At 39.7% G+C, this 16,241-nt stretch overlaps 2 protein-coding genes across 3 annotated transcripts in view; one reads left to right on the top strand and one right to left on the bottom strand.

Moving 5' to 3' along the window:
• The window catches only part of LOC133662056 (uncharacterized), a 268,044-nt gene that overhangs the window by 206,787 nt on the left and 45,016 nt on the right, over positions 1-16,241 (top strand). The gene's annotated exons all lie outside the window — the stretch shown is intronic.
• Positions 1-16,241, bottom strand: part of LOC133662062 (actin nucleation-promoting factor WASL-like) — a 43,332-nt gene that overhangs the window by 9,619 nt on the left and 17,472 nt on the right. For both annotated transcript variants that reach the window (XM_062065721.1, XM_062065722.1), the window contains exons 2-4: positions 14,162-14,296; positions 9,854-9,940; positions 7,429-7,525 (exon numbers count right to left, since the gene is read on the bottom strand). In XM_062065721.1, coding sequence (XP_061921705.1) covers positions 7,429-7,525; positions 9,854-9,940; positions 14,162-14,296 — 319 coding nt within the window. The remainder of the gene's footprint in view (positions 1-7,428; positions 7,526-9,853; positions 9,941-14,161; positions 14,297-16,241) is intronic.

The following is a 16,241-nucleotide window of genomic DNA, read 5'->3' as shown; positions in this document are numbered from 1 at the left end:
CCTATAGTGCCCCCTTTAGGACACTGGGCATTTTACAACTGCTTTTACCCGCTGAATCATTGCAGACTGACAATGGTGATGAATGCATCCAACAATAAACAAATTGTGCAAAAACCAAACTAATTTTTCCACAAGAAAAAATGTAAATCCAACTAATCTGTTCCAGACACACATAAATATTAACAAATTTGATATAGAAAAATAATCGTTTTTTATTCAGAAAACAATGCATAGAACATATGACGAATTAACTCAATTTGAACTGGAACTTTTGGAATTTTGTCTATCATTCACAATCCTTAAGTAAGACAAGACCACGTGTCTTTTTTAATGCATTCTAGTTTGTAATATACGGCAAGTACGAGGTGGCTAACAATAAAACTAATGACAGTACTCTATTGCACCTACAAAGCCCTTTAAAACTTCCAAAAACCGCCAGCAATACTCCATTTACATGTCGTCACCTGCATATTAACCAAGTATTGGTGATATTGTTTTTACAAGTGTTAACACCGAATAACTACTTTTTGCGGGGCCGTGATCACAGAGAGTTCGCTATCTTATGCAGCTATTGACATATTGAGCGGTGAGCTGCTGCATCGCCCCGGAGTTGGTGAAAGTTCTTTTTAGAAATCATGCCTCTCCCTTGTATAATTGTATAGTAGGAGGCTGTGGGCATACACCGAGTAGTTGTTCAAATTTGACATTTAACTTAGACCTGGAGATGGCAAGAAAGACATGAAAAGATGCTTGCTTGCTTCCATCTTTTTTTTTTTTTAACCTGCGTGAGGATTATGATATTTTTTTTTTCTAAACGGTAAAATATAAAAATCCCATCAATCTGCATACTAATGAGAGCAGTATTAAGTTATTATTGTAGCAAAATTATTTACAAACGTGTATCTCAATCTGTGCGTGTGTAATCCAATTCACGTGCATGTTAAACCAGTCAGAAACAACATACAGCTAAAGTACGTGAAAGAGAGACGCCAAGACCCGTCTTACGTTGTTTCTGATTGGTTTAAATTGCGTAGTGTTTTCCGGATTTGGTTGGTTATTTCGATCAATCAATCAGAGTAACTCAAACAACGGTTTAATATTATGAAAATAATTGGAGTAGTAAATGAAGAATATAAGCATGACAAATGTCAAGTGTGCCGTGTTGCATGTGAAAGAGTTAAATTTGCCTGTCTGTCCCGCTCAAAGTGTGAAGCTTGGCATCTCTGAGCAAGTGTTAAGAGTGTGGCCTATCGTTGTTGACTTCAACGCAGAATAACTTGATCAGTGGCTGCAAGGCGCTGATTAGCGGTGAGTATAACACAAAGACCAGGGGGAGTTACAGACGTACAACCCTTGTTACACGTTCAAATCGCTGTACAGACAGCTCGAAATAACCAAAAAACAATAATAACCAATAAGCCACTGTGCCTTTTTAACCAACCACAGAAGACACTCACAATCTAAACCAATTAGAATCAACGTAAGGCGGGTCTTGGCGTCTGTCTTTCACGCACCTCAGCTGTAAGTTGTTTCTGATTGGTTTAAACTGTGTGGTGTCTTCCGTGGTTTGTTAAATGTAGGCACACCTCAGATACACACACGCAGATTGTGTTACACGCACGCAATTCTGAATGCGCGCGCACAAGTTGTATTACACGCTTACGAATCTGGATGCGCACGCTCAAATCTTACATGGCATAAGTGTGGCAAAAGTCATGTGTAAGTAGACAGCCTATCGAGGGTTCTTTCTGATTAGGGACAGACAGGCAACTTAAAGACACACGCAGTGTTTCCCACACATTCATTTATTTGTGGCGGCCCGCCACGAAAGAATTACGTCCGCCACAAATAAAAAAATAAAATAAAATAAAATAAAAATAATAAACCATTTTTTTTTTTTTTGTGTCCTCACCAGCTTTTTAGGCAAATCATATAGTTGATGTAGATGCCCATATCGGCTGTTCAGATTTACTTTACAAAAGAGAAGTGTAGGATACTTCTCTTGTTGCCTTATTTGTATTTGACTTTATTAAATGTATTTATATTAGAAACACAACATGTGTATATAACAAAGGGTGCAAAGTCTGCAGGCAGCAGGAAACACATGGTTAAGTGTAGGGAGTAAAACTGATGGCAGTCTAAAGTTCAAGATTTTTGGAGCTCTTTGTTCAGTGGATCAGATGTTTGATGAAGCTCTGTGTCTTTTTACCACCACTACTGTTTTCTGTTTATTTGTTACTGACTGTGGCAGGACACCCTCTGCCTCTGTTTCACTTTATGTTGCTGGTAAATAATATGGTTGTAGTAGTAGGCTAAAGTTAAATTATTTAGTATGCACTAATTAAAGGGGCATAGCTTTGAGACATTTTAGTTTTTATATTTTATAAGATATATTTTTTGCAAGAACCACAATTAATAAATATATTTCAGTGAATAACTTATTGTTCAAATCTGTATATAAATATGTACATAAAGTGTTGTAATTATATTGTAAAATGGATGGACATTTAAAACAAAACTGTTATTATTAATTAGTAAGTATACATTTTTTGAGCCTTTTTAGAAAAAATCAAATCATTGTAGTAAATTATGCAAATTACTCGATGATGTCATGGTGGCCACGCCCATAGCCACGCCCCCGCCGCCACAGGTATCTTGGCAGTTTATGGGAAACACTGCACACGTACACGGATCTGATTACACACACTCTGATGTACAGACACACAAATTAGTACACACACGCACACAAATTGGATTACAAGCGCACAGATTAAGATACACATTTGCAAATAATTTTTCTATAATAATACTTCCATAGAGGTTTTATTATGTTCGTAGTTTGTATTTCTTGTTCAGCACTTCGCAATACTAGTACTTGCTGGATCTGCTTATCACTCGATCAGCTTTTAAAACTTGTAGCTCATCCTACGTATATTCAAGTTTAAAAATATAAGGTTCTGGATCATCATTTGTTCCAATGTAGTAATCGTCTCTCATGAAGTCTGCCATGGTTAGTGGTAGTTGTTATTGTTGAAGGAAATAAACGCTGTAATGCATCTGTGAAATTAATCTGCATCTGTATGCCTAAAATAAGCAAAATACACCAATATTAAATGTTATTATGAATGTGCCTGTTACTACATTACATATATACTTACAGTGTGTTTATAAAATGGTGATGAAGGTTTTTGGATGTTTGTTTGGAGCGCATTATAGGCGGAATAGCGCGAAAGACATTACCTCCATTGTTAGCTCACTTTTGCTAGTGTTTATTTACTGTACTAGTTAGAATGCATAAAAAAAGAAAATATATGTGTTTTTCGAGCAGCTTATCGAGCAGTTCGGTGTGCAGCCGTTACTTTCCCGTGCCTTGACCAACTGTTTTGACTTGGAACACTCGAGAAGAACGTGGCAGGCTTTATTCCGCCACAGAGGTTATGTTTTCACAACGGTTTGTTTGTCTGTTTGTTAGCAGCATAACTTAAAAAGTTATGAACAGAATTGAAGAAAAAAAACAATTCCTCTATCTAATACGAAGTGAAACACACTTTACTTCCTGCTTTCTCTTTCACTCCACACCCCCACATTGCGGACTCCCGTACAAAGGATTCTGGGAGTTGTAGTTTATATTCAGACCCGCCAAAGTAAAAGATCCAGAAAAAAACTACACACCAAGTTTTGGTATGTTAACATCACACATCACGGCAATATGAAGCAGATTTTGAAACCGTAATACTGCGGTATCTACAACACCGTTACACCTCTATTTGATATTGTTAAACTGCTGATAGCACTCACCATAAATATATTATATCCTTACAGTTAATACATGTGATCGGTATCAGCCGAACTCACTCATGGATGATAAATCTCTAATCTAAACAAAAAAAAGGCACACAAATGAGTCCGAGCTTTACTTCCTGTCACTCTCACACACTGGCGACCTGGCAATAGGCTGGAAAATAAGTATAAGAAACAAAAAACAATGAAAGTGTCAACTATATATGGCTTGTATAAATGCATTTTCATGAAAGAAATAAAAAGAAAAGATGATGATGATGATCTCAAGGTTGTTGGCACACAAAAGAGGAAGTTATGATAATCTTAAGATAATGGCGATCAATAGAGCAAAGTCAACAAAGAACTGCCAAGCAGCTGATAAAAATCCAACAGGCATTCATTTAGGTTTATTCTCACTCTGATTTTGTTTATAAAAAAAGCCTTAAAAAAGCTTGTTGTAAACAGGGTCACTACTTTTCCATGCTCTACTGTAAATTTGTCTGATTTCTCAAATAGTTATTTTTTGGTATTTTCACACCTAAATGTGAAGTCCCAGTGTCCACGCACACACTCTAATGCGACCATCGGTCATACGCCGTGTGCCTTCTGTACACTTGGGGGCGCTTATTTTATTTTTAGCGTGCATTAATGTACTGCTTTCACGGTTGACCTATGACGTCACACCAGGCATCTTCGGCTCCTTAAAAGTAATCAGCCTAGCTCTGTTGTACCTGATGTATGATGTATGCTGTAATATCGGCACAGATTCCAAATATTTGCCTTTAATGGCTATGCTGATGTTGAATAGCAAGAATCAATCAAGAAATGATCGTAGATTGCGCCACGAACATGACGCTACTACCAATGAGGCCTCAGAGCGGAGGTAGGTCTGAAGCAAAGAAAGACTGGCAAGATAAAGATTTTTCTAAGAAATTTACGGACAGCGAATTATGGAAACAAAACTTAAGAATGTCTCGGACTTCATTCATAATGCTCTGTGGATTGATGGAAGGAGTTTTAAAAGGGAACTGGAATTTTGCGTATCGTTCACAATCATTATGAAAGAAAGACATGACGACAATTTTTTTTTAAATAAATTCTAAATATTAAATACATTCGATCAAAAGTCCGCTTACAATGCTCTACAATAAACTTCCAAGGAGCAAGGAAGCGAGGAAACAGACCACTCGATGATTTAAACATGGGGAGACACAGAAGTGATTACGGCGCCGCTATAAATATATAATTTGTCTGTATTAGTGCTTATAATAAAAATATCACCAATACTTGGTTAATATTCAAGTCACGAAATGTAAATGGAGTATTGTTAGCGCTTTTTGAATGGTTATTTATTGGAATTTATGGGAGAAATTGATGAGCTCCCATTGGCTCCGCTATAAGCGGACTTTTATTTACGTTTCTTTAATATTTAGAATGCATTAAAAAAAAAATCCATCCGTCGCCATGTCTTGTTTAATGATTGTGAACGATGGGCAAAATTCCAAAAAAGTGCAGTTACGCTTTAAATCCGGAGGCCGATACTGTTCCAGATGAAGGTGGCTATTGTTCTGGACTAGCTTGCCAGTTGAGTGGAACTAAGAGTTATGTGTACGTTTTATTTGCCTTGTAATATACCTGCTTCTCTTCCATCTCAATCGTATCGTACGGGAGTCCAAATTAAGCAGACAATCTCCATTTCCTTAGCTATCTTCTTAAATAAATGTTACTTTTTTTTTTCTCCTATCGATGCACTTCAAAATGTTCTGTTCTTTTTATTTGTGAGGCAAATAAACAGTCTCCTTTTCATTACAATTGTTGCTGTCTGCTTCCGAGTTGTATCCCGCGCGTTGAGACTGGTGCATGCCCGATACGAAGGGTCCTTTCTGGCCGCACACACCCTTCTTCTTTCTTCTTTCGTGTATCGTCTTCATATGTCCATCTTCGTGTCGTGTAGCCACTCCCTCGTCTCAGGTCCCACTTGGAAGAGGCCCTCCTCTGAAGGTGGTCTATGCCGGGGACAGGTGGTGATGATGTGGTCGGCAGTCTGCTCAGGCTCCCCGCACTCACACGCTGCACTGTTAGGCCCCACTTCTTCATGGACGCTTTGAAGCAACCAACCCCTGTGCGAAGGCGGTTCAGGAGGGTCCATTGCCGGCGAGGTAGATCTTCTCCCTCCACGCCACCTCCAGGATCATGGATGTAATGGTGTAGGCGTGTCTGTCCTGCTGACTCCCACTCCTGCTTCCATTCCGCTGCCAGCCAGGCTTTGGTTGTCAGATCCTCCGGGATGGAAATAAGCATCTCTTGTGCGGCCTGATTGTATGGGTGGCGGGACTTGAGTCTGCTTGGAGGTGTTGCCATGGTGGTGGTTTCATGGAGGATGTGCCAGCTGTGTTCCTGGGCTTTCCTTGCCAGGGCGAGGGTAGCGGCCTCTCGCCGTAGGCCGGCTGGCGCTATCCCTGCTAGGACTGGCAGGTAGAACACGGGGGTGGGTTTCAGGCAGCCACTTATGATCCGGAGGGCATTGTTGATGGCCGTATCGACCTTCTTGGCATGTGGGCTTCTACACCAGGTTGGGGCACAGTACTCAGCTGCAGAGAATACGAGGGCTTGTGTGGAGATACGTAGTACCTTGGCCGAGGCCCCCCAGGTTGTACCAGCTAGGCGCCGGATTAGTGAGACCCTTGCTGTTACTTTAGCCCTCACTTCATCCAAATGTTGTTTGTAGGACAGTGTCCTGTCCAAGCGTACGCCCAGGTACTTTGGGGCCTGCTGGAACTCCAAGGGTTTGTTGTCCACTAAGATCTCCAGCTCCCTTCTTGCTTCCCTGTTGCAGAGGTGGAATGCTGCTGATATAGTCTTTCCCTTACTGAGCTGCAGTCGCCAGCTTCGAAGGTAGGCAGCCAGGACGTCCATGTCCTGATTGAGAACCTCTTCAACCGCCTTCCATGTGGGCCGGTGTAGCATGATGGCTAGGTCATCCGCGTATCCATACCTTCTAGATGTCGTCACCGGTAGGTCAAAGATGTAGATGTTGAAGAGCATCGGTGAGAGGACAGACCCTTGTGGGACCCCGTTTCTCAGCCTCCTGAGCCTGCACACACCCACTCTATGGAGTTTAATCGCATAACCCAGGTGTGTTAGTCTGACTTTTCAAAAAAAGAACACAATCGGATTAAGGTGTTTCAATGGGTTACAGGATGCTTATTTAGAGCTGAACTATTTGAGAAATCTGACTAATTTATTGCATGGACACGTACTGAGAGTCGTCCTATATTTGGGACAATATGGTAGGTCAGGGGTGGCCAACTTTATCTCTATGCGGCCCTTAGTGAAAAAATTAAGAACAGGGGACACATTTTGTGCATTAAAATATGCAAAAAATAATCTAATGTAGGTCAGTATATGCTAAGCTATAAGAACACAATATTTTAGCTACTATTGGGGACAAAACAAAATAGTTTGCTATCTAATTAATTCATTTTATTTGTACTATTTATGCACTATTTTGAAGGGAAAAAAACCCAGGCCACACTTGGCACACCCTAACAGCAGATGCAATGTACTAGTGGCAACATGATTATAAAACAACGCATGAAGAAGAAATGCAAAGGTAGAGTGGGTGAGGCGGCAGGAGGAAGTCGGTACCAGATTTTCTTTGTCTTTTGCCCACAAGTTCCAGAATGTGGCCTCGGAAACGCTTGGCCTCCTCCTCGCTAGCAAAGTTCAAGCCCACTTGTGTCGTCTGTGGGAAAAGAGCACAGGAATGAATATGAAAACAAAGGCACGACATCAATCCTTGTAGTATAGTAAAAACCAAAACAGAGTTACTTTAAATGCACTCATTAAAGGCCTACTGAAATGATTTTTTTTTATTTAAACGGGGATAGCAGATCTATTCTATGTGTCATACTTGATCATTTCGCGATATTGCCATATTTTTGCTGAAAGGATTTAGTATAGAACAACGACGATAAAGATTGCAACTTTTGGTATCTGATAAAAAAAAGGCTTGCCCCTACCGGAAGTAGCGTGACGTAGTCAGTTGAACATATACGCAAAGTTCCCTATTGTTTACAATGATGGCCGCATGAAGTGAGAGATATTCGGACCGAGAAAGCGACAATTTCCCCATTAATTTGAGCGAGGATGAAAGATTTGTGGATGAGTAAAGTGCAAGTGAAGGACTAGTGGGGAGTTGAAGCTATTCAGATAGGGAAGATGCTGTGAGAGCCGGGGGTGACCTGATATTCAGCTGGGAATGACTACAACAGTAAATAAACACAAGACATATATATACTCTATTAGCCACAACACAACCAGGCTTATATTTAATATGCCACAAATTAATCCTGCATAAAAACACCTGCGTGTTTGTTACGCTAGCTCCTAGCTCCTCTGCTAGCTCCTAGCTCCATAGAACACGCCAATACAATTCAAACACCTGATCAACACACACAATCACTCAGCCCAAAAGACCGTTCACCTAACCCAAGGTTCATAAAGCTTATATATTTTTAAAAAGTTACGTACGTGACGCGCACATACGGTCAAGCTGTCAAATGTTTAGCAGCCAAGGCTGCATACTCACGGTACCTGATATTCAGCTGGGAATGACTACAACAGTAAATAAACACAAGACATATATATACTCTATTAGCCACAACACAACCAGGCTTATATTTAATATGCCACAAATTAATCCTGCATAAAAACACCTGCGTGTTTGTTATGCTAGCTCCTAGCTCCTATGCTAGCTCCTAGCTCCATAGAACACGCCAATACAATTCAAACACCTGATCAACACACACAATCACTCAGCCCAAAAGACCGTTCACCTAACCCAAGGTTCATAAAGCTTATATATTTTAAAAAAGTTACGTACATACGCAAAAAAAAGTTGCGCATACGGTCAAGCGATCAAATGTTTAGAAGCCAAAGCTGCATACTCACAGTAGCACGTCTGCGTCTCTGTCATCCAAATCAAAGTAATCCTGGTAAGAGTCTGTGTTGTCCCAGTTCTCTACAGGCGTCTGGGTATCGAAGTCAAAAGTCCTCCTGGTTAGAGTCTCTGTTATCCGAGTTCTTCCATCTTGACTGCATCTTTCGGGAATGTAAACAAAGAAGCGCCGGCTGTGTACTGTTGTTGCTGACTACGTTCGAAAAATACGTCCATTTCGCACCGACAACTTTCTTCTTAGCTTGCTCAGCTTCCTTCTCCATAATGCAATGAACATGATTGCAACAGATTCACGAACACATATGTCCAGAATACTGTGGAATTATGAAATGAAAACAGAGCTTTTTCGTATTGGCTTCAATGTGGAAGGCATACCCGTGTTCGCCGGGCCACGTCACGTGCATACGTCATCCTCAGAGGCGTTTCGAACCGGAAGTTTAGCTGCAAATTTAAAATGTCACTTTATAAGTTAACCCGGCCGTATTGGCATGTGTTATAATGTTAAGATTTCATCATTGATATATAAACTATCAGACTGCGTGGTCGGTAGTAGTGGGTTTCAGTAGGCCTTTAAAGTAAAGTTAAAGTACCAATGATTGTCACACACACACTAGATGTGGTGAAATTTGTCCTCTGCATCTGGGAGGCGAGGGGAGCAGTGGGCAGCAGCGGTGGTCACGCCCGGAATCATTTTTGGTGAAAAAACCCCCAATTCCAACCCTTGATACTGAGTGCCAAGCAGGGAGGTAATGCGTCCCATTTTTATAGTCTTTGGTATGACTTGGCCGGGGTTTGAACTCACAACCTACCGATCTCAGGGCGGACACTCTAACCACTAGGCCACTGAGTGTCTTGATAAAGACATAAGACATGCTTAATACATTCCTGCAGCTGATGCTGTGAGGCAAGTTGGTAATTTTACAGTACTTAAACAGTGTAATAGCTCATCTCAAACTATCTTTTGTTAGACATTCAAAACTGGTTTCCATTATGAACAAGGAGGGCGTATTTTTGTTCTAATTACTTTATGATGAAGGTAAACTGCTTGCAATCGTCCTATAAATAGACAACACCACTTAGCAACGTGGTGAGCTATGTAAGGTGTAAACTTACATCCCCAGCAAACGTGATAAAGTATGTCCTGGGGAGGTTGATGCCAAAATTGGTGTAAAGCTCCTGTTCAAACAGCATCTTGCCGTCCTGTGAAGAAAAAAACACTCCATGTCAGCTTGGAGTACACAGTACCTAACCAAAGTCAGTACTCTCCTCACATTTGACACGTTTAAAAACCCCTGCTCGTCACCTGTTTTTGTGTATATAGGATCCCTGTAACTCCTGAAAATGTAAATTCAAACCATGGAGGCGTGGCGGAGATAATAAAAAAAAAAAACGTTTGCCTCTTTCCAAACAAGCCATTTGGAATTTTGAGACTTAATGGACATATTTTGACTTAGTTACATCAGCCTATATGATATATGTGTTTACCCGAAGAGCTTTCTGCGAGTCCGCCATTTTTATTATTTACATATTCAAAATTGTAGTCAATAAAGTTCCTTCTTTTTCTGTATCATGTTGTTGTGGGGCAGACTGGCTTGTACATGCACATGCATCCTCTGCTGTAGCCATTTCTAATACAAAGTAGCACATAGTTCTACCTTATATGTGTCAGTAGACTTGCTGTGGAAGCGTTAAAAACTACAACATGGCTAACTGGGTGGAGATGCAATCAAAGGGGGCGTGGTCTGAAGGAGTACTTCGGCATTTGAATAAGACTGCTCACACTTGGGGCGGCGTGGCTCAAGGGTTCCAGGTTTGATTCCTGTTTCCGTTGTGTCCTTGTGCAAGACACTTTTTCCACCTGATCCCAGCAGGTGGCTTAAAGATGCACATAATAGGTTTCACTCTGTAAAGCGCTTTGAGTCAGTCGAGAAAAAGCGTTATATAAATATAATTCGATGTGGACGTGATTTTTATCATGCTTGCTGCAGCTCGCCTCTTTCGTCAGGGACATCCAGGGACAGAAGTAAAGTCTCTAAACATGAGCACATTCTATAAAAACACCAGAAGATGATGCTAGATTTGTTGCTATTTGTTTTTAATTCAAAAAAGTAATTAAAAGTCTGTAAACACTTGAAAAAATCTCAACATAGTACATTGTACAAAAATGAAAACATGGCAAAACGATTAAAAATTATGTTAATACTAATTAATAACAGATTTGTTTTAAATGTATGTGTACATTTTTTTTTTAGCTTTTTTAAAGAAAATCATATCATCATAGCAAATTATGCAAATAACTCAATTACATCATGGTGACCACACCCATAACCACGCACGCCCCCCACTGCCACAGGTATCTTGGCAGTTTAGGGGAAACTGTGATTACAGTTTTAAAATAAAATGATAGAAAAACTGTGATTGATAACTGCTCTTTGATAAACGCATGGACTGACAGGAGCTCATGAGCTTAAATGCTAACATGAATACAAGAGACATCAATGTCTTTTCCCATTAAGAATCAAATGTGCACATTGAACCTACAAGCTGTGCTTTTGTAGACAGAGTGATCATTTTAAAATACCAGGGCGAGGTGTTTGTAAGGTGCGTTCAAGGACCGCAGAACAGATTACGACTCCACAATGCCTGCCAGAAACACTAGCAGTGTAGTGTAAAAGACACAAAACATGCAAAGATTTTGAGTTTTTAAACTGTGTGTCTATTTATTTTAGTTATTTAAACACAACTTGGTCATAAGATAATGTTCACTTCAATGTTTTTCAACTTTTAACTTCCTGACAAGCAGCTGACATTTTCGAGAATACTGGTTCTAAGGAGGTTAACTGACATTTTAACGTGTATTGCTGTAAAACCTTACAAATGGATATTTGGACTCAGTGGCTTCTTGGTTTCAAGGATATTTTCCGGGTGCCGGTCTATCAAGTGGCCTATAACATGCAGCACGGCGAGTTGCATGTTATGTAATTCAATCAAGTTAACAACGCGAGACAGTTGGTTGGACATGAAGACGATGGAAAAAACATCTCTGGCAAAAATTCAAACTGTGTAAATATCTTGACAAATAGGACACTTATTATATTTAACTAAAGAAGAGCAGGAAGCAGCTCACACTTCCTCATACTTTCCGTAACATTGAGGGTGAAGCTTGCTTCTCTTGCTTGCTGCTTAAAAAAGTTCTCAACTATAAGCGCTGTGAAGGTGCCGAGAAATGGTTTTATTTTCATTAATGTAATATTACAGAGTTACTCACAAGGAAGTCTTATATTAAACTAGATAACTATAAGAGCTGACAATCAGAGTTGATGACACAATAGTTAAAGACAGTGTCCTGTGAGCAGGGCACGTAGGTCCAAATCCAGTGTAAGGCATGTTGTATATTTTTAATTAACATTTTTAATTGATTGAACGGCATGTTGTGATGGAAATGAAAAGCCTTTATTTCTCCCCTTTTCCTGGAAAAAATTCCCATATGGTAAAATGTAAATGTTCAAAGGTACGGTCCATACTTCTGATTTTAGGGACAGCATGGCTCAGATGGTAGAGTGGTTGTGCCAACACCTTGCTCCCAGTGCAGCTCACACTGGTGTATGAATGTTTGATGGTGGTCGGAGGGGCCGTGTTATTGTGAAGATGGAAGTGTGAGTGTGTGAGAGAATGTGCCTTGAAGCCAGTGTGTTGACGGAAGACGTGACGGTTGTCAATTCAGAACGTGCCTCTCGATTGCTTCGTTATGTTCTGTCTTTTCTGCTGGACTTCATCTAATTACAAAACCTCGGTTACACAAACAAGCTTCTTTACCTTTTCGGTTGACAGCGCTGATCTCTTTTTTGTACAAACTACCGCTACTTTGTACCACATTAGTTGCAGCACTTGGTATTTACAGATGTTAATGTCCTACGTGCGGTGGCTGTGCATTTAGAAAAGGCATTGTTTAATTTATCTGTGGTAAACGCAAATAAACTCAACCAGCATAGTTTGTTGTCCTTTGTTTGCTGTCCATGTAGCAGTCCTGCTCACGACGCCATCCTCATGTTCATGTTTTGCTTTAAGAAGCTATTTTAAACTTGATTCATGCCGATGATAAAGTTTGTAGCTGCAATTTTAACTATTTACCTCAGTTTTATGTAAAGGTCCGTCTAAGTTTGTTTTGTTTGTTTATATATGTATGTATATATACATATAAGTGTATATACATATATAAACAAATAAATATATGCATACTTAGATATGTACATACATACAATATTTATTTATATATTCATATTTCTATTACACATTTTGAAAATCAGATTAATCACACTTTTGAATGTAGATTAACCATGATTAATTAGGTTATCACAGCCCACTATATTTGTACACAAAGCAATTTTACAGTCAGAATGTCATACATGAACATTTAAATGTCTTACTTGAATGCACAACATTTACTTGCTCAAAACATATTTTTTTAAATACGATCGGGTTTTATTTTGAAGTGAAATTTGTCACCAAGCACAACAGTCAAGAGTCTCCTCACTCATCTGTGCTTCAGTTTAATCAATAATTATACCTACTCGACATCAAATGTAGCCGATCACCCTGGATGGAGGGGCCCAACATCTGCGGTGACTTCTTAAGGTTTCCTTACTTTCCCTCAACTGTGGACTTTTGAGTTTCTCCTTGCCCGGTCAGGGGATGTCATTTGAGTTTGTGAAGCCCTTTTAGACACTTGTGATTAAGAGTTATATAAATAAATGTTGATTGATTTGTGATTAAGGGCTATATAAATAAATGTTGATTAATATTTGTAACCTGCTTCTAGGCTACATTCTTTTCTTTTTTTCAACGCCTGAACTTATTATTTTTTATATATTTAAATATTGATGATTTAGGAAAATAAGGCATCAGAAAAATATTTTAATATTTTCCCTAAAAGGCTAATGATTTGATAGATTACTGCTTTACTAATAGAATGAATAGTTGCAGTAGAAAGGCCAAAAACAACAGATACATAAGATCCTTTGTTCCCTCGGCTGTTGATTTGATAAATGAGCTTCTTAAACAAGCTTAGCTGCTATATAGTCACTTTAGTGGGAAATGACGTGTGTTGATTAGTTTTTATTGTATTACAAATGCTTTTAGTTTTTAGCTCAATGCCTTCATGATGGTTTGTATGTTGTATGTATTTTATGTATTTGTACCTTGTTTTACTGTTGTACCTTGTTTTTACTGTTGTACCTCGTTTTCACTGTTGTACCTTGTTTTTACTGTTGTACCTCGTTTTTACTGTTGAACCATGTTTTTAATGATTACTACTGCAAACCAAATTGCCCCTCGGGAACAATAAAGATTTTCTAAGTCTAAGTCCAAGCCCTAGAGAGGGGTTCACTCACTTTTGTACAAGCGCTAGCAAAATGTGCCTACCTTGATGTCATAGACTCGGATGAAGTAGGCCCGCTGGGGGTTGTCCTTGATCAGAGAGGCCACACCGAAGCATCTCTTGTTCCAGGTGGCGTTCCTTTCTGATGTGAGTACCTGGACCACTGCTGAGGACAAACTCTAGGATGAGAGAGATAGAGAGAGACACACACACACAGGGTTAAGCCTCAAGGTCTTCATGACAAGAATGCAACAGGAAGTAAGCAGAGCGGGGAGCTGGGGCACAACTTAATAGTCAATGGATAAGATATACTTTATTAATCCCAAAATGTGGAAATGATGTGGTAGCGAAGCAGATTTGACATAAAGTAACTAAAGTAAAAAGCTAATAAAAAAACAAACAATGAAAAATAAAAAACGACTAATAACACCAATATAAGTAAATAAATGACAAAAAAAAAATCTATCTATCCAAACACCCACTGAGTGAAAGTTTTTCACATCAAGAAAAAAGCAGATCACAGTAATCACATACGTGCGTTGTAAGGTCTTTTGGCTGTGGGGAGAACAGACCTGTGCTAGTTCTCCTCGCTGCACTTGGAATGTAAAAGTCTAATGCTGAAGGAGCTACTCTGGGCCTCCACAGTGTCGTGCATGGGGTTAGAGGGATTAAACATTATGGACGTCACTTTAGTCAACATCATTCTTGTCTTCAGATCTACTTCATTTGTGACCATTTTAGCACTTTTTAACATCTAATATTCTTTAAGGGGGAACTGCACTTTTTAAAATGTTGCCTATCATTTACAATCCTTATGCAAGACAAGAACACATGTTTTTATTTTTTTATGCATTCTAATTTGAATAAATACAGCAAGTACCAGGTGGCTAACAATGCAGCTAGTAAGAGTACCGTATTTTTCGGACTATAAGTCGCAGTTTTTTTCATAGTTTGACTTATACTCAGGAGCAACTTATGTGTGAAATTATTAACACATTACCGTAAAATATCAAATAATTCACGTAAGAGACTAGACGTACAGTATAAGATTTCATGGGATTTAGCGATTAGGAGTGACAGATTGTTTGGTAAACGTATAGCACGTTCTGTATGTTAGTTATTTGAATGACTCTTACCTTAATATGGTACGTTAAAGGCCTACTGAAATGAATTTTTTTTAATTAAAACGGGGATAGCAGATCCATTCTATGTGTCATACTTGATCATTTCACGATAGTGCCATATTTTTGCTGAAAGGATTTAGTAGAGAACATCGACGATAAAGTTCGCAACTTTTGGTCGCTGATAAAAGCCTTGCCTGTACCGGAAGTAGCGTGACGTCAAAGGTTGAAAGGCTCCTCACATTTCCCCATTGTTTTCAATGCAGCGAGAGCGATTTGGACCGAGAAAGCGACGATTACCCCATTAATTTGAGCGAGGATGAAAGATTTGTGGATGAGGAACGTGAGAGTGATGGACTAGAGTGCAGTGCAGCACGCATCTTTTTTCGCTCTGACCGTAACTTAGGTACAAGCTGGCTCATTGGATTCCACACTCTCCTTTTTCTATTGTGGATCACGGATTTGTATTTTAAACCACCTCGGAAACTATATCCTCTTGAAAATGAGAGTCGAGAACGCGAAATGGACATTCACAGTGACTTTTATCTCCACGACAATACATCGGCGAAACACTTAAGCTACGGAGCTAACGTGATAGCATCGGGCTTAACTGCATATAGAAACAAAAGAAATAAGCCCCTGACTGGAAGGATAGACAGAAAATCAACAATACTATTAAACCATGGACCTGTAACTACACGGTTAATGATTTCCAGCCTGGCGAAGGTTAACAATGCTGTTGCTAACGACGCCATTGAAGCTAACTTAGCAACGGGACCTCACAGAGCTATGCTAAAAATATTAGCTATCCACCTACGCCAGCCAGCCCTCATCTGCTCATCAACACCCGTGCTCACCTGCGTTCCAGCGATCGACGGTGCGACGAAGGACTTCACCCGATCACCGATGCGGTCAACGGCTAGCGTCGGATAGCGCGTCTGCTATCCACCTCAAAGTCCTCCTGTTTGTGTTGCTGCAGCCAGCCGCTAATACACCGATCCCA

Source organism: Entelurus aequoreus, linkage group LG12 (genome assembly GCF_033978785.1).
Source record: "Entelurus aequoreus isolate RoL-2023_Sb linkage group LG12, RoL_Eaeq_v1.1, whole genome shotgun sequence".
Taxonomy (NCBI): Eukaryota; Metazoa; Chordata; class Actinopteri; order Syngnathiformes; family Syngnathidae; genus Entelurus; species Entelurus aequoreus.
The sequence above is the reverse complement of the archived record's forward strand: the minus strand, read 5'-3'. Positions and strand labels throughout refer to the sequence as shown.